This window comes from Strongylocentrotus purpuratus, unplaced genomic scaffold, assembly GCF_000002235.5.
Source record: "Strongylocentrotus purpuratus isolate Spur 01 unplaced genomic scaffold, Spur_5.0 spur5_scaffold_21, whole genome shotgun sequence".
Classification (NCBI taxonomy): domain Eukaryota; kingdom Metazoa; phylum Echinodermata; class Echinoidea; order Camarodonta; family Strongylocentrotidae; genus Strongylocentrotus; species Strongylocentrotus purpuratus.
This window is the reverse complement of record NW_022145607.1, coordinates 17,155,751-17,180,468: the sequence shown is the minus strand read 5'-3', so window position 1 is coordinate 17,180,468 and position 24,718 is coordinate 17,155,751. Positions and strand designations below refer to the sequence as shown.

Below are 24,718 nucleotides of genomic sequence, written 5' to 3'. Positions count from 1 at the left end.
GGTATCAGGGTGGATGACCTTAGCGGTGCTGATGGTGCTGGTGGTGGTGTTGGAGGTGATGATAGTGATGGTGGTAGTGATTATAGTGGTGGTGGTGGTGATGGTGGTGATGACGATGGTGTTGGTGGTGGTAGTAATGATGAAGTTTATGATGATGAGGGGGGTTCTAGCGATAGCAAATTACCAACGCTCCCTACCCAAACCACTGATCCAATGCAATGATCCAAAAATAAACCATGCGGTTCAAAACAAAAGTATCACATGTTGGTCAGAGGTTAATGGCAAATTATGCAAACTCAAAGATTGGAGTGAATAATTGTTAATTAATTTATTCACAAATTTAAAGCAAGATAAAGACTAACCAACTTTTCCTGGTTCAAAAGTTGGCACTGTCTTGTGACACTAGTGATGGTGGTGATGATGGTGTTGGTGGTGAAAACGATGATGATGAGAATTATGAAGATGTTGATAATAATGACAATGGTGATGTGATGATGATGATGACGACGAATAGTAATAGTGTTGGTGATGATGGTGATGATGATGATAGTGGTGATGATGATGATTGTGGTGACGATGATCAGGGGGGAAATTTTAATGTGAATGTTTTTGATACCAGAAAATTAGAACATTGAATTAGAAGCGCATTTATTAACTGGTTGCTGTTTTAACCAGTACTCCCAAAACAGCCATTCAAAACAAAATTAAATTGTCTCTAATGAATTGACAATGTGATTTCTCCTTTCTTTGTTTGTTTGTAACAGCATTGTTATACATTCTTCATCAATCATATACTGACAAGACCCAAACGGTAACTGAAATAACCTTTCTCTACCTATCTTTTGAGAATAAACAACTTCTTTATCCACATTGATACCAGTGGATTGAATTGAAATGCTAATGGTTGTGTATCTTCTATATATATTGATCACCAGGCAATGATTGATGTTGTATCCTTCAACGGCTGGTTGGCGCCCGCACTGCAGACCATGCACCTTGTACAGTCCATCATCCAGGCCAGATGGTTTAATGACTCTCCCCTACTAACCCTTCCTCATGTTGAGCCTTCACATCTCCAACACTTCAGGTGAGAAGATGAGACCAGGGCCCTGTCTTACAAAGAGTCGTGGTCGAGTGGTTTAAGGCGCTTGACTGTAGATGCGAAGGTCGAGGGTTCGAATCCCGACACGGCACTAATATCCTTTGGCAAGATATTTACCTGCACTTGCTACTCTCCACCCAGGTGTTAAATGGGTACCCGGTAGGATGCGAACGTTCATGTGGTTGAACGAGCAAGTGTGCGCCTGTAAAATGGCGACTGGCTGGAATGCTCCCCAGGGAGTGGAAAATGTGCGGGTAAGCCTGAATCTGATGACCGAGGTAATAATATATCTGTAAAGCGCTTAGGCACATCGTTGGATCAGTGTATTTGGCGCTATATAAAAAAACATATTATTATTATTAATCGCAAGTATGTACCCGGTACATAAGAGATAGCAGACTGCAAACTTGCGATTGATTTGGATCGATCAAAACTCTTTGTAAGACGGGGCCCAGGGGGGTGTTTCACAAAGATCCTAAGTCAAATTTAACTCTAAGTTGGACTTTAACATTATGGAGAGCTATTTGTAGCCTTAAAATGAATTATATTCAAAAGCAAAAGTTCAAGTATTTTAAAGACTTTTCATAAATTCCACGTCAAGAAATCTCCTTGATAATAGAAAATATGAATAATTTGTATCAACATTTTATGCCTTTTAAAATAACTTTTACAAAATAATTCAAAGATGCTAACGGATTTCCATAATTGTTAAGTCCAACTTAGAGATAGGGTCAACTTAAGATCTTTGTGAAACACCCCCTGCGCCTTTAGGTTTGTGGTGATAGTCTGGGCAATATCATGTGATCCCCAATGAGAAAACTCTTTTATCCTCTCCCCTTTCTGTATCCTAATTTGTTTCTTGCATTTTTTTTCAATTTCTTTATCCCTCTTTTGCTCTCTCACGTAATGACTCGCCTCTACTAACCCTACCTAATGTAGAGCCTTCGCATCTACATCTCTTCAGGTGAAAACTCTCTGCAGTCACACACATACATACATGCTGCAAACCAAACTCACAATTTCCACACAGTGGAATTAGAATAATCAAATGAATATCAGCTACAACATTTTAAATGGCATAGGTCATTTTTTTCCTTCAAATTTCGAATATTTGTTTGATAAGCAAATTTAAGTTGTCAAAGTGGGTTATTCCACATTTCACACAGAGATATCTAAGACAGAAAATACTCTTACATGCATCCTTTTGGGTTACCGGTAGATATATTTTTACATGATCTTTCTCCCCATGAACTAATACGTGCACATGTACTCTACCAAACTATTCTCAAATCATCCATTGGTGGTTATATTTAAAGCCCATCTGTACTAGTTTGGCCAGGGGGGATTAGACCTCCCTGCAAGGTCACTGACGGGTGGTTATCTCAACGAATCAGCTCTCAATTGACATAAGAAATAGAGGATCATGGGGGACCAACAGGCACAGATTAGGCATTGTTTGCTATATAGAGGGTGCAAGTAGCTATAAGTAGTGTAGTGGGGCTTTAACATAATATTTAATCCCACTTTACATGTACACTGTATCCTACAGGACAAGAGCAGGGGCAATTGAAGGTCTACCGGAGCTAATGGATGCCTGCCACAATAAACACTCCCTGAGGTCTATGCTCAAGAACAAGCTGACTGATCGCCAGATTGATGAGGTATGGGGTTTGTTTGTTTTACCCGACTACTAAGAAGGCATGTGTATGCTTGTCAGTAAGCAACCACAGGACCCACAGCTATAAGTCCTCTCCAAGGGACTTGGTAATGAGAATTAATGCCTTACCAAAGGGCGCTAGTGTATTGACTGGGTTTCCAAACTGGTATCTCTAGGTTACGGGACCACTGGTCTACCACTGAGCCATCGTGCCTCTCACTATTTGCAGTGTAGTGCAGTATTCAATACTGCCAGATGCTACAGTATGTTTGGTACAGTCTGCGTACATAACAAGTATAAATGGGTAGTGTCTGCTAAGAACCAGAAAGGCATGAGTTAATTTTGACACTCTGTATTGAAAATTGTACATAAATCCTTTTTGGCATTTTAATGTTAATGCCCTGGAGTTAAAAATTACATGCAATGAATCCCATCTTGGAAGTAATAGATTGTTAGCCACCTTCATGACTGTATTATGAAACAAAGAACATTTTGAAAGGAAAAGAATGAAATCAAATTGATCTCATCAACATCTTGATAGCCAAATATTAAGATATTAGAAGCTGTCATGGAAGATGTATGGGAAGAATAGAATTTGTAAGATGTTTGTTGTGTTTTCACTATGAACATGACTGACAATGAAAGCGGACAAAATATACAGTTCCTCAGGTACACAAAGGAACATCCCTTCACTGCTATTATGTAAAAATGTGTAGAACAGGTGTCATATGCATATTGACCTTTTTACATAATAGCAGTGAAGGGATGTTCCTTTATCTACCTGAGGAACTGTATATTTTGTCCGCTTTCTTTGTTCGTCATATTCATAGTGTTTGTTCATCCACTACATGACATGGTACAGTGTGGTACAGAAACCGGGGTGTGTTTCATAAAGATCCTAAGTTGAACTTATCTCTAAGTTAGACTTAACAATTATGGAAAGCTGTTAGCATCTATGAAAATATTTTGTAAAAGTTATCTTAAAAGACATAACGTCGCTGTTTTCACGAAGTGACGGTAGTGAAAAAAAATTGCATTCACTTTGCGTTACGATTTTCCTCACTACCGTCAATTCGTGAAAACAAGGACGATAAAATGTTGATTCCAATCATTCATATTTTCTATTATCAAGGAGATTTCATGTTCTTGATGTGGAATGTATAGAAATTCTAAAATACTTGAATTTTCGCTTTTGAATATCTAAGGCTACAAATGGCTCTCCATAATGTTTAAGTCCAACTTAGAGTTAAGTTTGCCTTAGGATCTTTGTGAAACACCCCCTAGTCTGGTAAAGTTCATCAGTTGTTACTGTATGTTGTCATCTCTTTATCATCTACAGATATGGCATGTAGTGGAAAAGCTGCCAGTAATCGAGGTTGGTCTCTCTATGAACGGGTGGTGGGTGGAAGGTGGACAGCAAGAGAGTAAACGGCTACCTGCGACCTATATCCGTAAGTATCCGACGCTTCAATCCCAGATTTCCAGGGGCAGGGATTTTTAAAAAGTTATATTGGTGAGAAATTCTGATGAAGTTGATCACCTGAGCAACTTTAACCAAACCTTTGTGGTACCAGGCTGTGCGCAACCTTCATGTACATGTATGTCTTCTCTTTATTGGTGTGCAAATTTATTTTTTTGTTCTCACTTGTGTTTTCATTCATAATGATTTTTATTCAAATCAAATTTGTATTGGCTTTCTTGGAAGATTACAGTCCAGATTTAGGTCAGTGATCAATGTAGCCCTAGAAGATATTATAGAGATGGAATAAGAAAAACAAAAATTGTTCACTTATTTACATGTATTACTCCTAATGTGTCGTGGACAAGTGGAAACGTCAACGGACTGTCGATCTCCAGGTCCGCGGTTCGAATCCCACCGTGGCACTAATGTCCTTTGGCAAGACATTGTTCTACATTTGCCACACTCAACCCAGGTGAAGTAAATGGGGACCGGTAGGGGTAATACTAATATTGGAGCGCTTTGAGCACCCTGCAGGGTGGATATGTGCGCTATATAAATATCAAATATTATTATTATTATTATTATTAACGAAAGTGTAGATCACTTTTAGATAAAAGAAATGTTGAAAATGTTGCTTTATGCAGATGGTCGAGCAAGAGAGAGCGACGTCACTAAGGTCCATGCCGATCAGCAGTATGTTCTACAGGTGGAACTCAAGAGGCGCAACAGAGGGAGGGTAAAAATTTTCTTATTCTTTTGTTCCACATCGTCCATTTCTTCCTCATTGTCTTCCTCCTACCCATCGTACAGAAAGAGGGGTTTAAAATACAAGAGTCCTTTATGCTATTTAAAAATAAATATATGTGGAATTGGAATTGTTTTTGTGTAATTATTCTGAAAGAGGTTACATAATGGCATGTTAATGCCCCACTGCACTACTTATAGCTACTTGTGCCCTCTATATAGCAAACAATGCCTAAGTGGTGACCATTGGTCCCCCTTGGTCCCCTTTTTCTTATGTTAATTGAGAGCTGATTTGTGATTTGATGAGATAACCACTTGTCAGTGACCACGCAGGGAGGTCTAATCCTTCCTGGGCAAACTAGTGCAGATAGGCTTTAAAATGAAGTGATGTCCTCCGGTGGGTTTATATAAAAAATAAAAAGTTTAACATTCTTAGAATTTACAAATTGAATGTGTTTCTTTACAGTTAACAGCCTTGGATGTAATATTCATTACATTCTCAGTAATTCCTAGAACTTTAATCTATGGTTTTGATGTGAATGATGACAATGGTGATGATGATGATGATGATGATGATGATGGCGATAGCTTTGATGATGATAGCTATGATGATAGCAATAGTAATATTGATGAAATATCTAATATTCATATTGAAAATAATAATGAATACATTGACATTTATCGTGAAAGTTTTAATTTAGATATAGGAGATAATCCCATTGTTGATATAGATGATAATAGTCAGTTAATGAGAATGGAAAAGTTGGTATTAGAAATATATTCAATTCATCTGATACATTGCATTTTCAAATTTCAGGACAACAAAGCCCATGCACCTCGATTCTCCAAGCCGAAGGATGAGGGCTGGTGGCTGGTCTTGGGAGACGTAGATAACAAGGATCTACTTGCCATGAAGAGAATAGGATTCATCAGGGGTAGATCAGTGGCTCAGCTCTCCTTCTACACCCCTGAGAGATTAGGTAAGTTTTTAACCCTTTACAGGCTTGGGTCCACTTATTGAGCAGACATCGACTGCCAAAGTCGACCTTAGCGATACAGACATCATATGCTGCCAAAGAATTTGGCAGTCTTGGTTTCACTTCATAGCATGCAAGAGGTAAAGAAAAAAAAAAGTACCCAAAGTGCCCTCTTTTACATAGGAAAAGTACCCCTTTATCTTTGTAAGAAGTGCCCTTTTTCACATAAAAAGTGCCCCTATTAATTTCTAAAAGTGCCCCTTCCCCTTTCCACCTCTGATAAGTGCACCTTTATTTTGACAAGGTCCCATTTTCCTTTGCAATAAGTGTCCATTTTCCATTCTCATATGTGCCCTTTTAATCTCTAGTAAGTGCCCCTTTTCACTTTTGTCTAAAATGTCTAAAAAAAATTGTATATTTTTGCACTGAGATTTCCCTTTGAAGGTGCCCTTTTTTGTTGGTGCCACCCCCCCCCCCCCACTTTGGAAGGCACTCCGCCGCCTCTGGTTGTGGCTTCCACATATATGTACAGAAATATCTTAAAATTACAAACATTCTTCTATTTACCCCTGCTTCTCACAGGTCGTGTGATCTACAGTCTATACATCATGAGTGATTGCTACATCGGTGTAGACCAGCAGTATAGCGTATGCCTGGATGTCATCGAAGCCAACATCGAGACACAACTCAACACGGAGATCAACCCAGACGGGCTGGACTCGGACTTGGAACTGGAAGCAGAATTAAATGAGCTGGACCTGGATCAGTGATCCCCCTCTTGTGGTCCGGGTTATTCTGTATCATTCTTTCATAGTCCTTTTGGTTTGGATCAGAGTACTGCATTGGCTGGAGAAGAACATATTGTGTGGAACCAGGAAAGCAAGTTAACTGCCGTGTTCCACACTGAAATAATCCCAGGGTCCTGTCTTACAAAGAGTTGATATTAATCGCAAATTATTTGCGATTGATATCAATCTGAACTACATGTATGTACATAAGAGATGGGAGAGTGAAAACTTGCAAATGATAAGAGGACTTGCGATTGATTTGGATCAATCCCAACTCTTTGTAAGACAGGGCCCAGATCTACAAATTGGACTTGTACTTAGACCTGGAAACAGAACTCACAGAGCCCGACCTTGATTAGTGCTCACTTTCTTGTGGACTGAAAATTCCTTTCATATGCTTCTTGGTTCAGAATGGAGAGCTGGATTTGTATTTACCAGTGTGTCAGTTCCCGGTCCTAGAACAAGCTGCTATAACCCCAACTAGTAGGCTTTATCTATCATCCTGATCCATGTAGACAGTGTAATATCAGGTCCAGCTGGTCCAACACATGTGCAATCACCCTGGGTTTGGAGCCTACATTTGTCAACTTCTCAGCTCATAGGCTTTGTGCAGGCCTTTAGATTTATCATGTACCACTTACATTAATGAAATGAAATAAACTGCTTTGAGGGTAGCCTTTCATTCATCTGTGATTGTGTCATGGTATGTTTATGTCTTGTTTGGTTCGTCATGTTGAGCAATTTATATTGCAAGCAATTGAACTTTCTTTATGAGATACTCATACATGTCATGAAATTCTATTTTTGCACTGAATGTAATTTGAAAGAAATTTTGATTTCTTGAAATACCCCCTGGCATGGCAAAGCAGAGATTTTTATCATGTATTATCAAAAGGTCTCTCTCTCTTTCTCCCCCTCCCTCCTTCCCCCCCTTCCCCCTCCCTCCTCCCTCCATTTCTCCGTCCCTCCATTTCTCCGTCCCTCTTTCTCCCTCTTGCTCTCACTTTCTCTCTTTCTGATATAAGTGTATTTTGAGCCTGTAGACTTCCTTAATTACCACCTCTACTATAAACCTTAATTGAAACATATCTACAGTGCAGTACAGCTCCTTGCCTTTAATATTTCTGTGCCTTCATATTAAATTCACGAGAGGAACTTTTTTGTCCGATGATAACCTGCAATGAACAATAAGTTGAATAATTCTATTCATGTATATCATATCAATTACAATACAAAATAAAAGACCATTTATAGGCCTGTTGCTGATGCACCCTTGTAAAAGTAAAGGGTATTTTCTTTTTTAATTCTCAATGGACATGTTCAGTCCTAAAAACAAGCACCAATAGATTGAATCTTATCTCAAAATTCTTGTTCACACATCCAAATACATGTATTTGTCAAATTATATGTGGAGCATCTTATTGAGATATTATGTACAAGTAACAGAATGAGTTTATGTGAAATATTTACAAGATACTTGTACCGGTATATATATCAAATTATGTAGCCTTCATATATGCTATCATAATGCATGCAAGATTAATATATGTATTTATTTTCTGTCACATTTTCGTTTATCATTTGTCTCCTTTTTTAGAGAGATTTGATGAAGAATCGTGTTCCTAGAAGAAGAAAAATGTAACATCGGAGTAAACTGGAAAACATGACAATACATTACCATTTACGTTATCATTTTGCTGCAATAAAACATGAGATAAATGTAGTACATGTACATGTAGAATGTAATGTTTGTGTGTAGCTTGTCTCTTTATGTGCATACATTATGATATGCCAAACTTTTTTTTCTTCTCCCAAGGAGAATATCATGAATGTCAGTAATAAAGAATTTTGTTCTTAACAAAAAGTTTTCATTTTAGTTTTTGTCAACTCATCCCCTACCATTATGTATAACTCACCAACAAATATATACATGTATAAATTTGCCTTTAATAAAACCCTGTTCTAGTAGTATTCCATAGTTTACTAGTTTTATTTCATGAAACCAGTGAAATAAAAACAAATGCACAAAAACTTACTGGGCATCATCTTCAATAAAAACCACAACTCCCATTTACACATAGTGACCTAAGTTTAATAAGCACATGGTGTAGGGCCTACTTATCCAGATTTTCTTATATTTATGCTCATTACTCAGCCACTATACATTTTCTACCAAAATTGTTTGGCACACGTTATTTGAACATTCAGTGTAAGTTTTATTGGATTCTAGATTTACCAGAACTCCAGTTTCTCTTTAAAGGGATAGTTGAGTTCTGTTGCAGAGGGCGCTACACAAAATAATGAAAAATTGAGTGTCAAGTTTGAAAGAACATAATAGTTAAATGACAAAATCATCTTTGTTTGATCAAAATCGGTTCCGAGACGGCTGAAATATAACGATTTCTAAAACTTGTGTACCACCACAAATATTAGATATTTTCAAAAATTTGAAGAAAAAAAAAGTTTAATAAACACGAAATAACGCCTTTTACGTCGTATTCCAGTCAATGCCGATGTTGGCTTTATGTTGGCATTTTCGTGTTGCTTATATTACCCACAATTAGCCGGCTCATGTATTGTTATTTTTAATTTAATAATTAATTAACGGTCACCATGTTTTTTTTAAAGTGGAGCTGAATTGGTATGATCATATTGGCTAAATTTCACACATTTTGGGGTCTAAAATTACCTTCATGGCAATTTTAGGTTCTAAAAGGGCACTATAAATGTCATAGATAAGAATAAGAACTAAATAACCATGCACTTTGAAGGCATTTGCGGTCTGAAAACAGAACTCAACTATCTCTTTAAAGAGGATAAACTAGAACCCATAAAAATGCGCTATGGAAGACTTAAAATACATGTCAAGCAATTGCTTACGACTCTAAATTCACAAAGTATGTTCTATCCACATTAATATATCTAAAAATATAGAAGACCTGAGATTTCCAACGGAGAAATATGTATTAAAAGGGGAAAAGCATAGCAATCTTCTTTGTTTATTTGTGTTTGATCAATGAAAACTAAGCTCAAGAGTCCGGTTTCAACTCTAATATTTGGTCAAATGTGGGAAACTATAGATATTTCCTAAGTATACAGTACAAGGATACTTCAATATAGCAGGGCAAGTATTAATAATTATGCAGAGACGGATGCCAACCTCTTGACACAAAAAACAGATTTGAGTATCCTAAAATATCAGATTTTGGAGAGAAAAATCAGATTTTCACGAAAACTCGACACTACCACTGGCCTGTCGGCCCCGGGCCAGTAAAAATTCAGAAAAATGTTTTCTCTTTCATTAAAATTTAATGAGAAAATTGTAAAGCAAAGTTTTTGTTGGGGTTGCGGGGGTTTACTTGTACAGGTTTTTATGCGATTCCGCTGTTTTTATGGGTTTAAAAAAAATATTTAAAAAAAAAAAATTGTATTTCACTCTTATTATCGTACTAATTACGATGTAATCGTACTGGTTGGCATCTCTGTTTAAAATGGAACTATCATTGTTATATCCATTCATTACAAATGACACTACCTCTTCACAATCTTTCTAATTCATGCGCTGAATCAAAAAGATTTCTATGTAAATGACCAAGAATGTAGGCATTGAATCACCTACAGTAAAACCATACTGGATATTCCAGGACATATTAATACATGTACATCCTTTGTCAGCATTCAATCATTTCCAGATTTCTTTAGTCTTTTTGTGCTCCTCTCCCTTTTCTTCACCCTTTCTTCAAGAGAGACACTTTCACGACTGTCAACACCTCGTCTTTTTGACTTCTTCTTGCTTGGAACATTTTCCTTGGGTCCACTACCATCACTATTTGCTGAAGATGAAATGTTTGATCCCAACTGCATGCTGGTATTTTGGGAAACTCTGCCCATGTCCTTGTTGCCGTTGCTTTGCTTCTGTTTGGGAATTGGACTGAGAACCTGCGGTATGAGGTCTTGGGTTGGTCCGACTGGGTCGATTTCCTCAATCTCGAGAGACTGCTCGATGTTTGCTATCCTCTGATGCATAGTGCACATTAAAACCTGCAGCTGTGAGAATAATGTCAATAAAGGGGATTTGATTTAAAAGTATAGCTCTTTGTATTCATTTTGCTTTGATTTACTTTTACTAACCTAATCAAAAATAAATCTACAGTATGAGCTCCTTGGGGGTTACTATAGATCATACATATTGATTAAACAAGTTTAACAACACAATGAACAAAAACAGAATACATTGAAAATTGTAGATTGTGCACACAATGTGTGCGGGCAAGCACTGAATCCAATGACCGGGGTAATAGTATATTTGTAAAGCGCTTAGGGACATTTGTATTAAGCGCTATACAGAAGCTAAATATTATTATTATTATTAAATGTTTCACAAAACAGTTTATACAGGTGTAGGGAATTGGCATTTGTACAAATAAGGCATTGTGAATTGCAGTCAGAAAACATATAGCAATGTTTTTTTATTGTTTGTTTGTTGTTTAGAAAAAAATTGCATGCTTTTTCAAGCATTATAACCAACTGACTACTGATTTTTTTCCATTCCCATACCAGTTATTTTCTTTCTACTAAAGCTGTCCAATAGAAACTGTAATTCTCAAAGATATCACTATGAACATGACGGACAAAGAAAGCGGACAAAATATACAGTTCCTCATTCTACCCTCAACAATTGATACGGTAGACAAAGGAACATCCCTTCACTACTGTTATGTAAAAATGTGTAGAACAGGTGAATATGCATGTGACACCTGTTCTACAGATTTTGACATAATAGCAATTGTTGAGGGTAGAATGAGGAACTGTATATTTTGTCCGCTTTCTTTGTCCGTCATATTCATAGTGTATCTTCTTGAATATCAAGGTCACAATCTCTTTTTACACGCCATGCACCTACCTTCAGCATTGTTTCCTTTAGAGTCTTTAGATCGGTCATGTTTAGGAGAGAACTTGCAGCATCGTCTGCTGGGGATACGGTGGTAGTGGCGGATCCAATTTGATAGCTGCAAAAATAGCAAAAGTGTTACTTTGAGGCTACACAGCCATACTCAGGGATGATAGTGAGCACTAAAAGAAAAACAATTTTTTTTGTTTTCCCTCAACCACGCCCCCCTTGAGTAAAAAAAAAAAAAAAGAAGGATTTTTTGGGGAAAAATGGCATCAAACAACATTCCCCCCTTTTGAGTAGGAAAATTGGAAGAAAATCGGAAGAACATTGGAAAAAAAATAGGGAAAATAGAGAAAATAAGGGAAAAATCTTGTATTAATTCAAACTAAATAGTGGCTGCACATCAAAAAGATGCCCATTTATTGTGGAAGACGCCCCACATTTTTTCTTTTATCAACACTTTTTAATGAAAAAACAACATTTTTTGAACACCCTATTTTTACATTTGGACAGCCAATTTGAAATCCTTGCTAAAAGCCTGTACGTATTTAAGTGAGCTTGCTCAGATGAATAATATGTTGCAAGACTTAAAGAGAAAGTTGAGTTCTGGGAAAAGGTGAAAAATAAGTTGTGTGCGTTATCATTGTTATAATGCAAGTGTGGAAAAACATCAGATTGAAAATGTTCCCTGAAAAGCATGGCTCTTCAAATGTCTTAAAATCATAAATATGGCATGTAACAGCATAAACATCGGGACAGATTTTTATGCCACACGTTTGTATAGTCCCGTATACATATTTCTGTGTACAGTGCTTGTAACTTTACCGAGACTGGGCCAAAATTCTTATCATTTAGATGATTCCAGAATCTTGCAGTAAACACCAATGATGATGATCAACCTTTTCTGATTGATTCCACACTGTTTCTTTCACAAAGCAATTGCATGACCAGAACTCAACTTTAGCTTTAAGACTAGAGGTAGTATGCAACACAAAACTTATATTTCAGAACCTTTACACATATCAAGAACTTACATTGAAAGTTTGTTTGCATCCAAGGTATAATTATCTCTAAGATCATCCAGAAGCCTTGGCGTAGTTCTGTAAACCTTGCCCACCATAGCATGGCAGTCGTGGCATTCAACTGGGCTGTACGTACTGAAAGAAATAAAGACAATAGAGTGGTGAAATGTGATGTCATCAAAAATCTATTTTCAGAATTTCTCATTTTTTTCTTCATTTAGGAACCAGAGCACTATTACACTAAGTTCCTATTGGACATATATTTATTCAGATGGTCATATCTCAGCCAATACTTAACATATTCAATTGGTTTTCGACCTTCAGATTTTTATGATGTCACAGCTTCAGTACTCTATGGTATCATAGCTTATCTAATTTCTACCTCAAGGATCAGGGAGGATAGTCACTTTATTTAGCCAATAGGACTACAGAATTCAGTGTTCAAAAATTTGAACTTGTTTTCTCTTTTCACCTGTTTCAGGGGTGATAGTGAGCACATCCACGCCCCCCATTGATTTAAAAAAAGAAAAAGGATTTGGGGGGAAAAAATGGCATCTAACAACATTCCCCCCTTTTGAGTAAGAAAATCGGGAAGAAAAATAAAATATATAAAAATTAGGAAAAAAATAAAATAAAATCAGGAAACAGATTTAAATCATGTATGGTAATTATCAGGCCTGCTGTATACATGATCAATTGCACATATTTCCAGATGACAAATGAGTAATTACATATTTTTTTTTCTATTCCCCCCCCCCCATTTTTGTGTTACTAGATACACACCAATCCAACCATTTTATAACAAACTTTTAAAAATGTTGAATTAAATACGGTAGAACCTTGCTCACCTTCCTTGGTCTACACCATGCGTTGATGTGATAAGTTTTGCTGATATCTCAGCAGAAGAGTTTACTCCTGAAGAAAAGAGAGAGAGAAAAAAACATAGTCCTAATGCCTCCAATAATATATTCATAAAATCATAAAGGCATGCTATTTGAAAACTACATGTAATTTCACTTAAAACATAGTTTTATGGAACACTAAATGTCATTCTCCTCATTTCTTAAAGATTACAGTAATTCTGTCAAAAAACACAAACAAATGATTTCATGAAAAATCAAAAGCAATCTTGAAATGAATAGGAGAAATTTGATTTCCTCATTCATGACATAATTTTGTTTATTCAATTCAAGAATTAAAAATAGACATTTCTCCTGCTGTAAGTATATCATTAAAGATAGGTAAGTAACAAATGGAATCAAGTTATTTAATAAATAAATTTCATCTTAAAGGTAAAGACCAGTTATGGTCATGCGATTGCATTGTGAAAGAAATGTTGTGGAATTGATCAGAAAAGGTTGATCATCTAGCATATAAATATTGGTGTGTACTGCAAGGTTCTGGAATCATCAAAATGATAAGAAATTTGGCCCAGTCTTCGTAAAGTTACGAGCACTGTACACAGAAAGATGTATATGGGACTATACGCAAACGTGCGAGACACATGCGTTTATCTCTCACAGACCATGTAGATAAACTAATTTACCAAATATATCAATTAGTAGGCGGTTTCGCGGCAAAATTTTTATCATCATGTATTAGTCAAAACGTATTCTTTCACATGATTGGTAATAAGAGCTTCCATTTCATTTTTCGAAATTGGGGCGTTTCCAATACTGGTCTTTACCTTTAAAGATACTATGTCCCTTTTGCAGCCAACATCGAATTCTGTAGAACTTTGCAGGAATTATAAATATGTCATGCACATGTATGTCCTATCGGTGAAATTTAAATGTTAGCAGTGTCCTAATAATCAAATTATGCAAGGAAACCCTTTTACTTGTCTACTTCACTGTCAGACACTATTGAGTGAATGACTGGCTTTTATTCTTCTTTGGTAATAACATACATAAAATGAGCTGTAAAGGGTACATGAGCATTTGTCTACATCAATAACCCACTTCTTGTAATGGCCAAAATTAATCTGATTAAACAACCATTCGGTACAATAGTTTGAAAATCAGACTAATACGTATCACTTAAGTCGATTCGACAACTAATAGTCGTTTTTTTTCCACTTAAAGACATTTTCAAGCCCCCCCCCCCTTTTTTTAAGGGAAGTTCTAAATTAGTAATATCTTTCAAATGCCATTGGAATTTAACCTTTTCATTTTTTGGGGCCTGCAAATGGGACATAGTACCTTTAGTGAAGAAGCTCACATTGGCGATTTGAAATAAATGAATACAAGTACTACATGTACACTGTACATTGCGATCAATGGTATCATGTTGTCTCTACTACTCTTGCAAATACAAATTTTCATGAAACATAAAGAAATTAAATGAAATTGTGTGTAATTTTAACCATAACTTCTACTATATACCTTCATATGTAATGAGCATTATAGGCCCTATCATTCGAAAAAGAACTAGACTCTATTATGAATTTTATTTATTTTTGTTGTTAAAAAATTGCGTTAATCTGTTCTTGCATTTAAACTCTTCATCTTCAACAGTTGTAACATCTAAAATGGATCTTAGTGATTTCTGCATTTGTCAGATTGGCAAGAGCAGTAAAGACGACATGATACCGTTGATGGCAGGCGTCGCACTCGACCCAGTCATCATCATCTTCATTAAAGTATTCACCTCCGCAATCTCCACATGTGTAGACCTTGTCTATTGCTTCCTCTCTGTCGGCACTACGAACTGTCTTCTTCTTCTTCTTCTTCTTTTTCGCTTCTTCCTTCTCTGTTGTTTTTCTTTTTCTTTCTTCTTTTCTCTTGATCTTGTTCTTTTGTTCTTCTTCTTTCTTCTGCCTCTTTGTTTTCAACGTTTCCCGCTTCTTTGGAGGGACGGTGATAGGACGGAAGCGGAGATGGTGTTTGAGGGAAGGGCTGACAAAGGACTTTCCCCCTGCATCTATTGATGTATTAGGTGGCGCATCTGGCTGAGCAGGTGGTGCAGGTGGTGCATCTGGCGCTTGCCCCGCGGCAGCTTTCGCAGGCTTATCTTGTGTTGCTGGAGTCCTGACAAAGACTGTCGCTGGTAGAAGTTTGTCCCCCATGCATGTCTTTGTGAAGGGAAATAACCCAGCTGCACGGAATCCATTCCGTGCAACCATGGGGTCGCAGGTTATCTCCGTCCATGCCTTGTCAAACTCTCGCGCAAACATAACTTTGCTGACAGGAGCACCCTCATTCTCCATCCTGTACTTGCTCTCAGTGGCCGCCCACTTCTCCTTCAGTGAGGAGAAGAGACTCAAACTGCAAGGCTGAATCATGTGAGAAGCATTTGGTGGCAAACAGTAAAGTATTACCTTGTTTACCTTGCAGAGTTCATTCAACTCGAAAGACAGATGACTCCTGTCACCGTCGACAAGAAGTAGAACTGGGAAATTAACCCCCTTCTGTTTGACGAATGGTATAAAACAATTGGAGATATAGCAAAAGAAAACCTCGCTGTTCATCCGGCCAATGGGGGAGCCTCCTATGTATGAGCCTTCGGGGGCTCCTTCAGCGACCACTGGGCTGAGCCTAACACCGGGGAATACGATCAAGGGGGGAAGGTAGGTGCCATCTGATGACATGTTGGCAAGGACTGTTATTTGCCTCTTGTCGCTGTTGCCAACTGAGGTTACATCATGCTCACCTTTCTTCGCAAGGATGTTCTGATTTCTCCCCTCACCCAAAACAAAACGGGACTCGTCGCAATTAAACATTCTTCCCGGCTCCGTCAGAATGCTGGCAGCATTTTCACAGGTCAGAAAGTCCTCAAGTTGGTTGTACCATCTTGAGATTACCTCGACCGACAGCACAGCTCTCTCTTTTCCCAGCAGTTGGGGGGTTCTCATCACCAGCTCTGGATGGCGATGCTGGAATTCTTTCATCCATTTCTTCCCTGGAAGATTATCCTTGAAGGGCGTGGGTCTCCCGTCATCATCTAGGATCTTTTTCACTGTCTGAAAAAAGGGGAAAAAATAGGGAAATGAAGGATAACAAGGTAAAATACTCTTTCTTACATAATTGTTATTCGGTCAGGGTATTATTTAAGAGAATTGCTGAGTCACTTAATGTTTCAGGTAATATATTACAGTCTAATCCTCTTTTAAGAGTAAGAAGGAGTAATCAGATTGGACTAGTCTATTCACTCTTTGGACGCCACATTAATTCATGGTAAAGGAAGCTATTTTTTCTACTTATTTCATTAGGTGGTCTGTTGAAAACAGATCACCTATTGTTTTCGTCAGAATTTTCTTTCTTTATTATTTATTATTATTTATTTTTATTTATTTCCTACACTTTTTTGTTCATAGGATAACTCATGATTGGTTGTGTTAATTTCTTTCAATTTTGACACAGTGATAGGTCATTGTCATGAGACGTGACAGAAACATTTTCAAGGTCATCAAGTCATCGTGACGTCATCCAGGCGCCATTTTGTGGAATCACATTATCCATCATATCTTCATGATGCATTATCAAAGGTCATTCATATTAATATCATATATACTTCAGGTCAAGGGTCAACAAGTCATGTCATCAAAGGTCACATAAAGGTCATGACGCGCACGTACGCGTGCGTCAAAATTTTAAAATGCTAAAAATCACTTAACTATTAAACGAGAGTACGAATCAGGTCATTTTAAGCATTTCAAAATTTTCCGTCCGTACGTGTCCCCGCACGCGTTGCGCGCGCTCACGGCACGCGGAAGAGGTCAAATTCAATTTTTTTACATGATTTAGATTCCTCTTACCGTAAATGACAATTTACAATAATTTCAGTTACTCTTGACCTTTCATAAGGCTGTGAGCGCGCGTCAAAGTTCAAAATCCGCGCGTGCTGCTATGGGAAATATAATGCAAATTTGATCAAATACATGCCATTTTAAAAATCGAAATAGCTCTTCACATAGTCAATTGACTTCCAATTTTTATATCATAGTTGCAAAAAGTATGAGTTGGAGATATGATTTCATGTCTCATTTGACCCTCAATTAACTCATGACGTCATCATAATGGCCTCCGAACTCAAAATTTCAATTTGCATATTATGACGTCAGCAGATTTTTGGAAAATTGATTGTATCTCTGTAAATATTGATCAATTTTCTTCTAAATTTTGATATGTTTTAGCTGAGACAATTCTCTACAAATGCAGTTGTCACAAATTTTCATTTTGACGAAAGCATCATGGCGTATTTTTGCGATTAAAGGAAGCATGTTAATTTTTCACAAAACGGGATTCTACATTCTCGTTTTTCGCGAGCAATATCTCCGTCGTTTTATGTTCGTTTACAATGAGCTTTGAGTATGATGTAGCTGAGAGAATAAGCTATCACAAGTGTGCCCTTTATTTTTCGATTAGATGCCGGGATCATGCTCATATTTCACTTACAAAGTGGGATTTGTGAATTCTATTTTCCGTTTACGTGTAATCTCTATGGGAAATGTTTTGGTATATCGGTAACGCACTTGACTTCCGACCTCAAGGTCCCTGGTTCGAGTCCGGGAGTCTCCAACAATTTTTTTTCTTCACTTTTTTTTCTTTTTTGACTTTTCAATGATCATAAAATTGAAAACAGACCACCTAATTCGTCCCCATGACGAATTAAATTTCTAGTTTTATAATGATGTTGAAAAGCCTTGTGTGAAGTGATTGCTAGAAATTGCTAAAAAGTATATACCGGTATACATATATATTTAAAAAAAAAAAAAAAAAAAAAAAAATCAGCTATCATATGAAATACTGCCCATACCAACACAAAACCAATGCAGTAAAGAGGGGCACATAAGCTGAAGCTTCAAGCCTCAACACCAAAGTAGAGTAAAGTAAGTAAAATCACCAGCATTAAAAGGAAAAAAAATGTAAAAACAAAAATGGGACCTTCTGCCTTTTCATGACAAAAACTTGTCGTTTAAAATTGAAACCCCCATTTGACTTTCACTACCCTAGAGCTAAGCCTAAAATAAACACTAGCGCTAAACAATGTGTAATCCCCCTGCGGAGACCTTGGCGAGGTGATAGAGAGGGAGGGAGAGATACATGTAAGCATGATAGAGGGAGAGAGGAAGGGAGAAAGAGTGCTAATTTTCACAATTAAAATTGTTGTTTTATTGCCAATTCTGGGTCATTTTGCTTCGTTTGAACTTTCATGGTCTTTATCTAAATTATAAGTGACTTTTGGACATGAAAAAATCTTAAAACAAGTAAAATATATATTTCCTACTTCTCATTTCCTTTCAGGCAGAGCCCCAGAAAGACTTTGTTTACACTATTACATAAGATGATGACGAGTACAGCTGCCATCTCTCACGCAGAGCTGCAAGGCTCTGTCCAAGTTTTAACGAGAGAATCAAAATTGGGGTAGCTATACCCCACCTGGTTTACATTGGTTCATGTGTTATAGTGGTGGGGTATTATTGGCTCTGTCAAAGTTTTAACGAGAGAAACGAAATTGGGGTAGCTATACCCCACCTGGTTTACATTGGTTCCTGTGTTATAGTGGTGGGGTATTATTGGCTCTGTCAAAGTTTTAACGAGAGAAATGAAATTGGGGTAGCTATACCCCACCTGGTTTACATTGGTTCCTGTGTTATAGTGGTGGGTTATAGTTCTAACGAGAGCTTTTCATAATGTAGCCAGGCACTCAGAGAATGGAGAAGGGTAATAAATTTCATAAAGAGCCGGCTGGGAGAGCTGTTTAATAACTGAGGTAAATTGCTCGGGTAAATTAACAATTATTCAATTAAAAGAAATGTTGTTATACCTGTTTGAGATCGCTTAGGGTTTGTCCGTACCCGATTTTCGCCATTCTAATGACCCATTCAGCGATGTTCGCTTCCTCATCCATAGTGAGATAAGGGCGTGGTCCACTACGGCAATTAAGCGGAACCCTATAGGACAACTAAAAAGAAAATATAAACAAAAAGACATTAGTTGTGGCGTTAGAAATACATAAAATCAATATAACATAGCTACATGTACAAAGCTCTGGAACAACTAAGCCCCCTCCATATTGTCACCATTAGAAGATGAATTCAAATGGAGAAGAAATTTAGTGAAACCATTAATACAATTATCTATCAAGCAATGTCACTCTGATATTCTTATTTTAACTCCAATGGTACGTAACCTAGGGATAAACGTCATATACAGTATTGCTATAAAATTGATAATGATAATAATGTTTATTAATTATATGTTATTAAAATTCATATGTTTACCTCTATTGCCGATCTTACAAAAGACGTATATATAGAACAATTTCTTTTTTGATAATCGCCTTAATTTAATTTTTTTTTAGCATATCTTCATTTAAACATATATTTTTGGTAAGTGATCAAATCAACAGCATGGCTTTATTTTATCTAATGTACCTTATCCATAAGGGTGGCTCTGGGAACTTTATAGAGTCGAGAAGCTTCCCTCACGGAAATCTCCCCCAACGAAACTCTTTGTACAGCATTGACCATAGCCTCCTGGTCATACCCACGTCTGTAACTTCCTCTCACTGGAGCCATCGCTCCTGTTCTAATGACCTGTTCAGCGCAATTCACTTCCTCAGCTATAGGGAGATCAGGGCTTGGAGCCATCTCTCTTGTTCTAATGACCTGTTCAGCGCAATTTGCTTCCTCAGCTATAGGGAGCTTAGGGCTCGGTCCACTACGGCAATTAAGCGGAACCCTATTGGCCAACTAAAAAGAAATATAAACAAAAAGACATTAGTTGTGGTAGAATAACATATAATCAATATAATACAGCTACAAAGCTCTGGAACAAAAGGCCCCCTCCATATGATTTGATTTGATTACAATTTATTTCCATATTTCACAAATAAATTTAAACAAGTAATTATACAAACAAACATTACATTAAAAAACGAAATACAATTAAATGAATATATATTGTCACTATTAGAAGATCAATTTAAACAGAGAACAACTTTCGTGAAACCATTAATACAATCATCTATCAAGCACTGTCACTCTGATATTCTTATTTTAACTCCAATAGTAACCTAGGGATAAACATCATACAGGTATACAGTATACATATAATAAACATCAGTGAGGGCATTAGTAAGAATTACCCACACAAGGTACCCTTGGAACACTCTAACGTTTGGACTGTTTAGAAGGTACCAAGTGTGGGTAAATTTACTAATGCCCAAACAAAATGATGTGTATTATTTGTTTTATAAGATGTATGTTTCATTTGTTTTATAAAATGATGTTTTCTAACATGATTTTGATAATGACCGGTCATTACCCAAATTACGCACGGTTACCCGTTAGGCAAAATAAATGCCTGGTCACGTGTACGCTTTCAGCCAATCATTTGATTAGGATCTATGTTATCATCTTATAATATTGCAATAAAATTGATAAAGATAATAATGTTTATTAATTATATATTATTAAAATTCATACGTAGACCTCTATTGCCAATCTTACAAAAGACGTATATAGAATAATTTTTTTTTTGACAATCACCTTAATTGTTTTTTTTCTTTTTTTCCCTTGTTCAGCGCTGTTCCCTTTCTCAGCTATAGGGAGCTTAGGGCTCGGTCCACTACGGCAATTAAGCGGAACCCTATTGGCCAACTAAAAGGAAAATAAAAACAAAAATACATTAGCTGTGGTGGTAGAATAACATATAATCAGTATAACACTGCTACAAAGCTCTGGAACAAAAGGCCCCCTCCATTTTGTCACCATTAGAAGATCAATTAAAACAGAAGAAATTTAGTGAAACCATTAATACAATTATCTATCAAGCAATGTCACTCTGATATTCTTATTCTAACTCCAATGGTACGTAACCTAGGGATAAACGTCATATACAGTATTGCTATAAAATTGATAATGATAATAATGTTTATTAATTATATATTATTAAAAATTCATTTGAGACCTCTATTGTCAATCTTACAAAAGACGTATATAGAGAACAATTTTTTTTTCGATAATCGCCTTAATTGTTTTTTTCTGCATATCTTCATTTAAAAATAAATATTTTGGATAAACGATCAAATCAACTGCATGGCTTTATTTAATTTAATGTACCTTATCCATAAGGGTGGCTCTGGGAACTTTATAGAGTCGAGAAGCTTCCCTCATGGAAATCTCCCCTAACTTGACTCTTTGTACAGCATTTTCCATAACCTCCTGGTCATACCCACGTCTGTAACTTCCTCTCACTGGAGCCATCGCTCTTGTTCTAATGACCCGTTTAGCGCAATTCGCTTCATCAGCTATAGGAAGCTTAGGGCTTGGTCCACTACGGCAATTAAGCGGAACCCTATTGGCCAACTAAAAAGAAAATATAAACAAAAAGACATTAGTCGTGGTGGTAGTAGTAGCTGTCTGTCGCGAAGCGACAATGACTGCCTTCATTTTCAATTTACAGCTGTTCTCCATACAGCTCGCTGGCCTGCAGCAATTGTCCAAGTCTTGATTTCAATTTGCCTCCGCTTAAGGTTCCGCTTGATCGTGGTGATAGAATAATATATAATCAATATAACACTGCTACAAAGCTCTGGAAAAAAGGCTCACCTCCATATAGTCACCATTAGAAGATTAATTCAAACGGAAAAGAACTTTAGTGAAACCATTTATACAATCATCTATCAAGCACTATCACTCTGATATTCTTATTTTAACTCCAATGGTAACCTAAGGAAAGACGTATATGTATATAGAATAAATTCTTTTTTTTTAAATCGCCTTAATTGTTTCTTTTTGCATATCTTCATTTAAATGTATATTTTTGGTAAGTGATCAAATCAACTGCATGGCTTTATTTCATCTAATGTACCTTATCCATAAGGGTGGCTCTGGGAACTTTATAGAGTCGAGAAGCTTCCCTTGTGGAAACCTCCCCCAACTTGACTCTTTGTATGGCATTTTCCATAGCCTCCTGGTCATACCCACGTCTGTAACTTCCTCTCACTGGAGCCATCTCTCTTGTTCTAAAAAAAGAAAAGAAGAAGAGGATAAATTTAATTTTATCTAGAGTCCGATAAAAGCATACAAAAGTATGTTATCAGAGTATTCAAAGTAAAATTTCTGTGTGAACTTTTCAATCTTTTTCCTAATGTCATCCCTTCTTTCATTATCATCATCACCTTTTTTCATTGTCATCGTCATCTTCATCACTGCTGTCATCTTTTTTCTCATTATCATCTTCATTTTAGACCCTAGATCTAGACTATTTATTTATAATTTATTCTTTTTATCATTTCAAATATTTTCTTTACACCATCTCATTTGTCTTTGCTCTCCTCATCTTAATTTGCGTCTTAGCAGTGAGTCAGTTGTGCGAATTTGGCATCTTACGTTGCGTGGCCGAAAACTCCAGCTGCTGCCCACTTGTAACAAGCTGGAATTTCAATAGCTCGCACACACAAATTTAGGCTTCAGTTGCAAAATGGTTGCGATAGACAGAGGACTGTAGCCCAAGAGCTCCAGTTTACGAGAGATTTTACCGTAAATACAATGAATTAAAGAATAAGCGAGGTCTAGATATTTAAGTTCCTATCGTCTTTATAGCTGCACACGTAAGAAAGCTATAAATTGGACTCGACGTCCAATAGAATATGTCAAGTTTTAAAGGAAAATTAGGAGCAGATGTACTTACGTGTGAACACCAAATCTTTGCAGCTTTGGTACCTGGGGCTATTGCTATGCAGTACCTGTGAATTTCTCTTCAAGCACGAGCGAAGTAGCGAATTTAGAAAACGAGAAGTGCTGAAGTGGCGGAAAACTCCCTCCTTTACTCTAGTAAATCATCTCCATTTAGCAAGGATTAAGTAGGCAAAATAAAATATAATAAATGAGAAATGATATTTACCCTGTAATTAAAAACAAAACATATGATGACATATAATATACCAACAAATCATTATGATTAATCGAATAAATAAATAGTCTAGGTCTTTTACTTTTAAAGATTTTTACTTTTGAGGCACTTCTTGGTCATTTTGAAGAGCAATTTTTTGGAGCTTTAATATTACACTATACGACAGACACTGAGAACACGCACATGTAGGGCTATGCATCTCAGATTTAACATTGTTAAATGATCGATGCCTTTAAAGGTAATACAAAGTTTTGGTATGGGGTCATGAATTTGGTTCAATGCAATCCTGCAATATTAAGTGATCGTTGTCGCGGTTGAAAACGAGTCTAAAGTTTTGAAATTGTAAATTTAAAACTCTGTAGGGTCTATGTGGCATTGTGGCTCCCTCTCAAGGTTAAGATATTAAGTATAACACAATGCTTCTTGACTAAAATTGACCGATTAGCTATTCCCGCTTGGAAATTATATATCAAAACTACATATTCTGAGATTTTCATGGTCGCAGCTAACATCGTACGGCCGTAGGCACTATTTGAAATTAATCAACATTTATTTAGATTTACCGGGAGCACCAGTAAATTTTTATACCGGTATTCAATTTTTCTCGAAAGCAGAAGTGTTTTACTTTTAGGGGCTAATTTGTTAGTGTTTATAAATACATCCACAGGGCCATCCAAATATATCAAAATGGTAAAGAATCACTATCCACCCAATTTTCAAAATTTCCCAAAATTTTGTAGATCTAGATTCTAACTTTAGAACTCTAGATGCTAGACCTTTTCAATTGGTTTTTCAACATTTCATTTGGACATTATTTTTTAATTTTGATGCTCTTTCAGAAAAGGAAGAAAAAAATATCTAAAAATAGATTTTTTGACGTCACAGCTTCGGTACTCTATAGAGAGTCAATGCTAATGCGTATTGACTTAGGCTTAACTTTAGCCTAGGCCTTAATGCCTAGCCTTGGCTTTGAGTTTGAAGCTTTGGCTCAAGCTCAATGCAGATGTAGTGTAGCATGCAGCGCGCAGCGGAGCTGAGTCACACAGATGTCTGCACGTGGGGCAATGCATTAATACTCACGATTCACGGTGATGGTTTTCATATCGTCATTCGCGATTAGAAAAGCCAAGGAATCACTCAAAATTGATTTACAGCTCTGACATTGGAATACAACAGGCAATTCTTCACTGCGAACGTTGGTATCATCTAC

The 24,718-nt window shown here is 36.8% G+C and overlaps 2 protein-coding genes across 5 annotated transcripts in view; one reads left to right on the top strand and one right to left on the bottom strand.

Annotated features, from left to right (window-relative positions):
- The window catches only part of LOC754042 (activating signal cointegrator 1 complex subunit 3), a 40,376-nt gene extending 32,712 nt beyond the window's left edge, over positions 1 to 7,664 (top strand). The window contains exons 37-42 of the mRNA XM_030995189.1: positions 936 to 1,087; positions 2,652 to 2,763; positions 4,099 to 4,210; positions 4,866 to 4,957; positions 5,783 to 5,945; positions 6,525 to 7,664. Of these exons, the coding sequence (XP_030851049.1) occupies positions 936 to 1,087; positions 2,652 to 2,763; positions 4,099 to 4,210; positions 4,866 to 4,957; positions 5,783 to 5,945; positions 6,525 to 6,712 (819 nt within the window). The 3' untranslated portion in view covers positions 6,713 to 7,664. The remainder of the gene's footprint in view (positions 1 to 935; positions 1,088 to 2,651; positions 2,764 to 4,098; positions 4,211 to 4,865; positions 4,958 to 5,782; positions 5,946 to 6,524) is intronic.
- A 2,545-nt stretch (positions 7,665 to 10,209) lies between these two features.
- Positions 10,210 to 24,700, bottom strand: LOC105436902. Of its 4 annotated transcripts, none has more exons than XM_030995186.1 (12): positions 24,589 to 24,697; positions 23,283 to 23,438; positions 22,465 to 22,618; positions 21,714 to 21,959; positions 21,141 to 21,251; positions 20,025 to 20,342; positions 19,415 to 19,552; positions 15,296 to 16,607; positions 13,495 to 13,561; positions 12,659 to 12,781; positions 11,634 to 11,739; positions 10,214 to 10,777 (listed from the first exon to the last, which is right to left on the bottom strand). In XM_030995186.1, exons 3-12 carry the CDS (start codon positions 22,606 to 22,608, stop codon positions 10,409 to 10,411), a joined length of 2,934 nt encoding a protein of 977 aa, XP_030851046.1. In that variant the 5' UTR covers positions 22,609 to 22,618; positions 23,283 to 23,438; positions 24,589 to 24,697; the 3' UTR covers positions 10,214 to 10,408. The 4 variants fall into 4 exon arrangements, with proteins under 4 accessions (XP_030851048.1, XP_030851046.1, XP_030851047.1 ...); XM_030995185.1 differs by having other exon boundaries at positions 10,215 to 10,777; positions 23,287 to 23,438; XM_030995188.1 differs by lacking the exon at positions 21,714 to 21,959 and having other exon boundaries at positions 10,210 to 10,777; positions 23,287 to 23,438.
- Positions 24,701 to 24,718: the final 18 nt, after the last annotated feature.

Excerpts from the sequence above, each read along its gene's own strand:
- LOC105436902 (XM_030995187.1), bottom strand. The coding sequence starts at position 22,608 with ATGGCTCCAGTGAGAGGAAGTTACAGACGTGGGTATGACCAGGAGGCT. Across the intron at positions 13,562-15,295 it reads CACATGTGGAGATTGCGGAG|GAGTAAACTCTTCTGCTGAG; the intron begins GTGAATACTTTA and ends TCTTTTCTTCAG. Across the intron at positions 11,740-12,658 it reads GATGCAAACAAACTTTCAAT|CTATCAAATTGGATCCGCCA; the intron begins GTAAGTTCTTGA and ends CTATTTTTGCAG.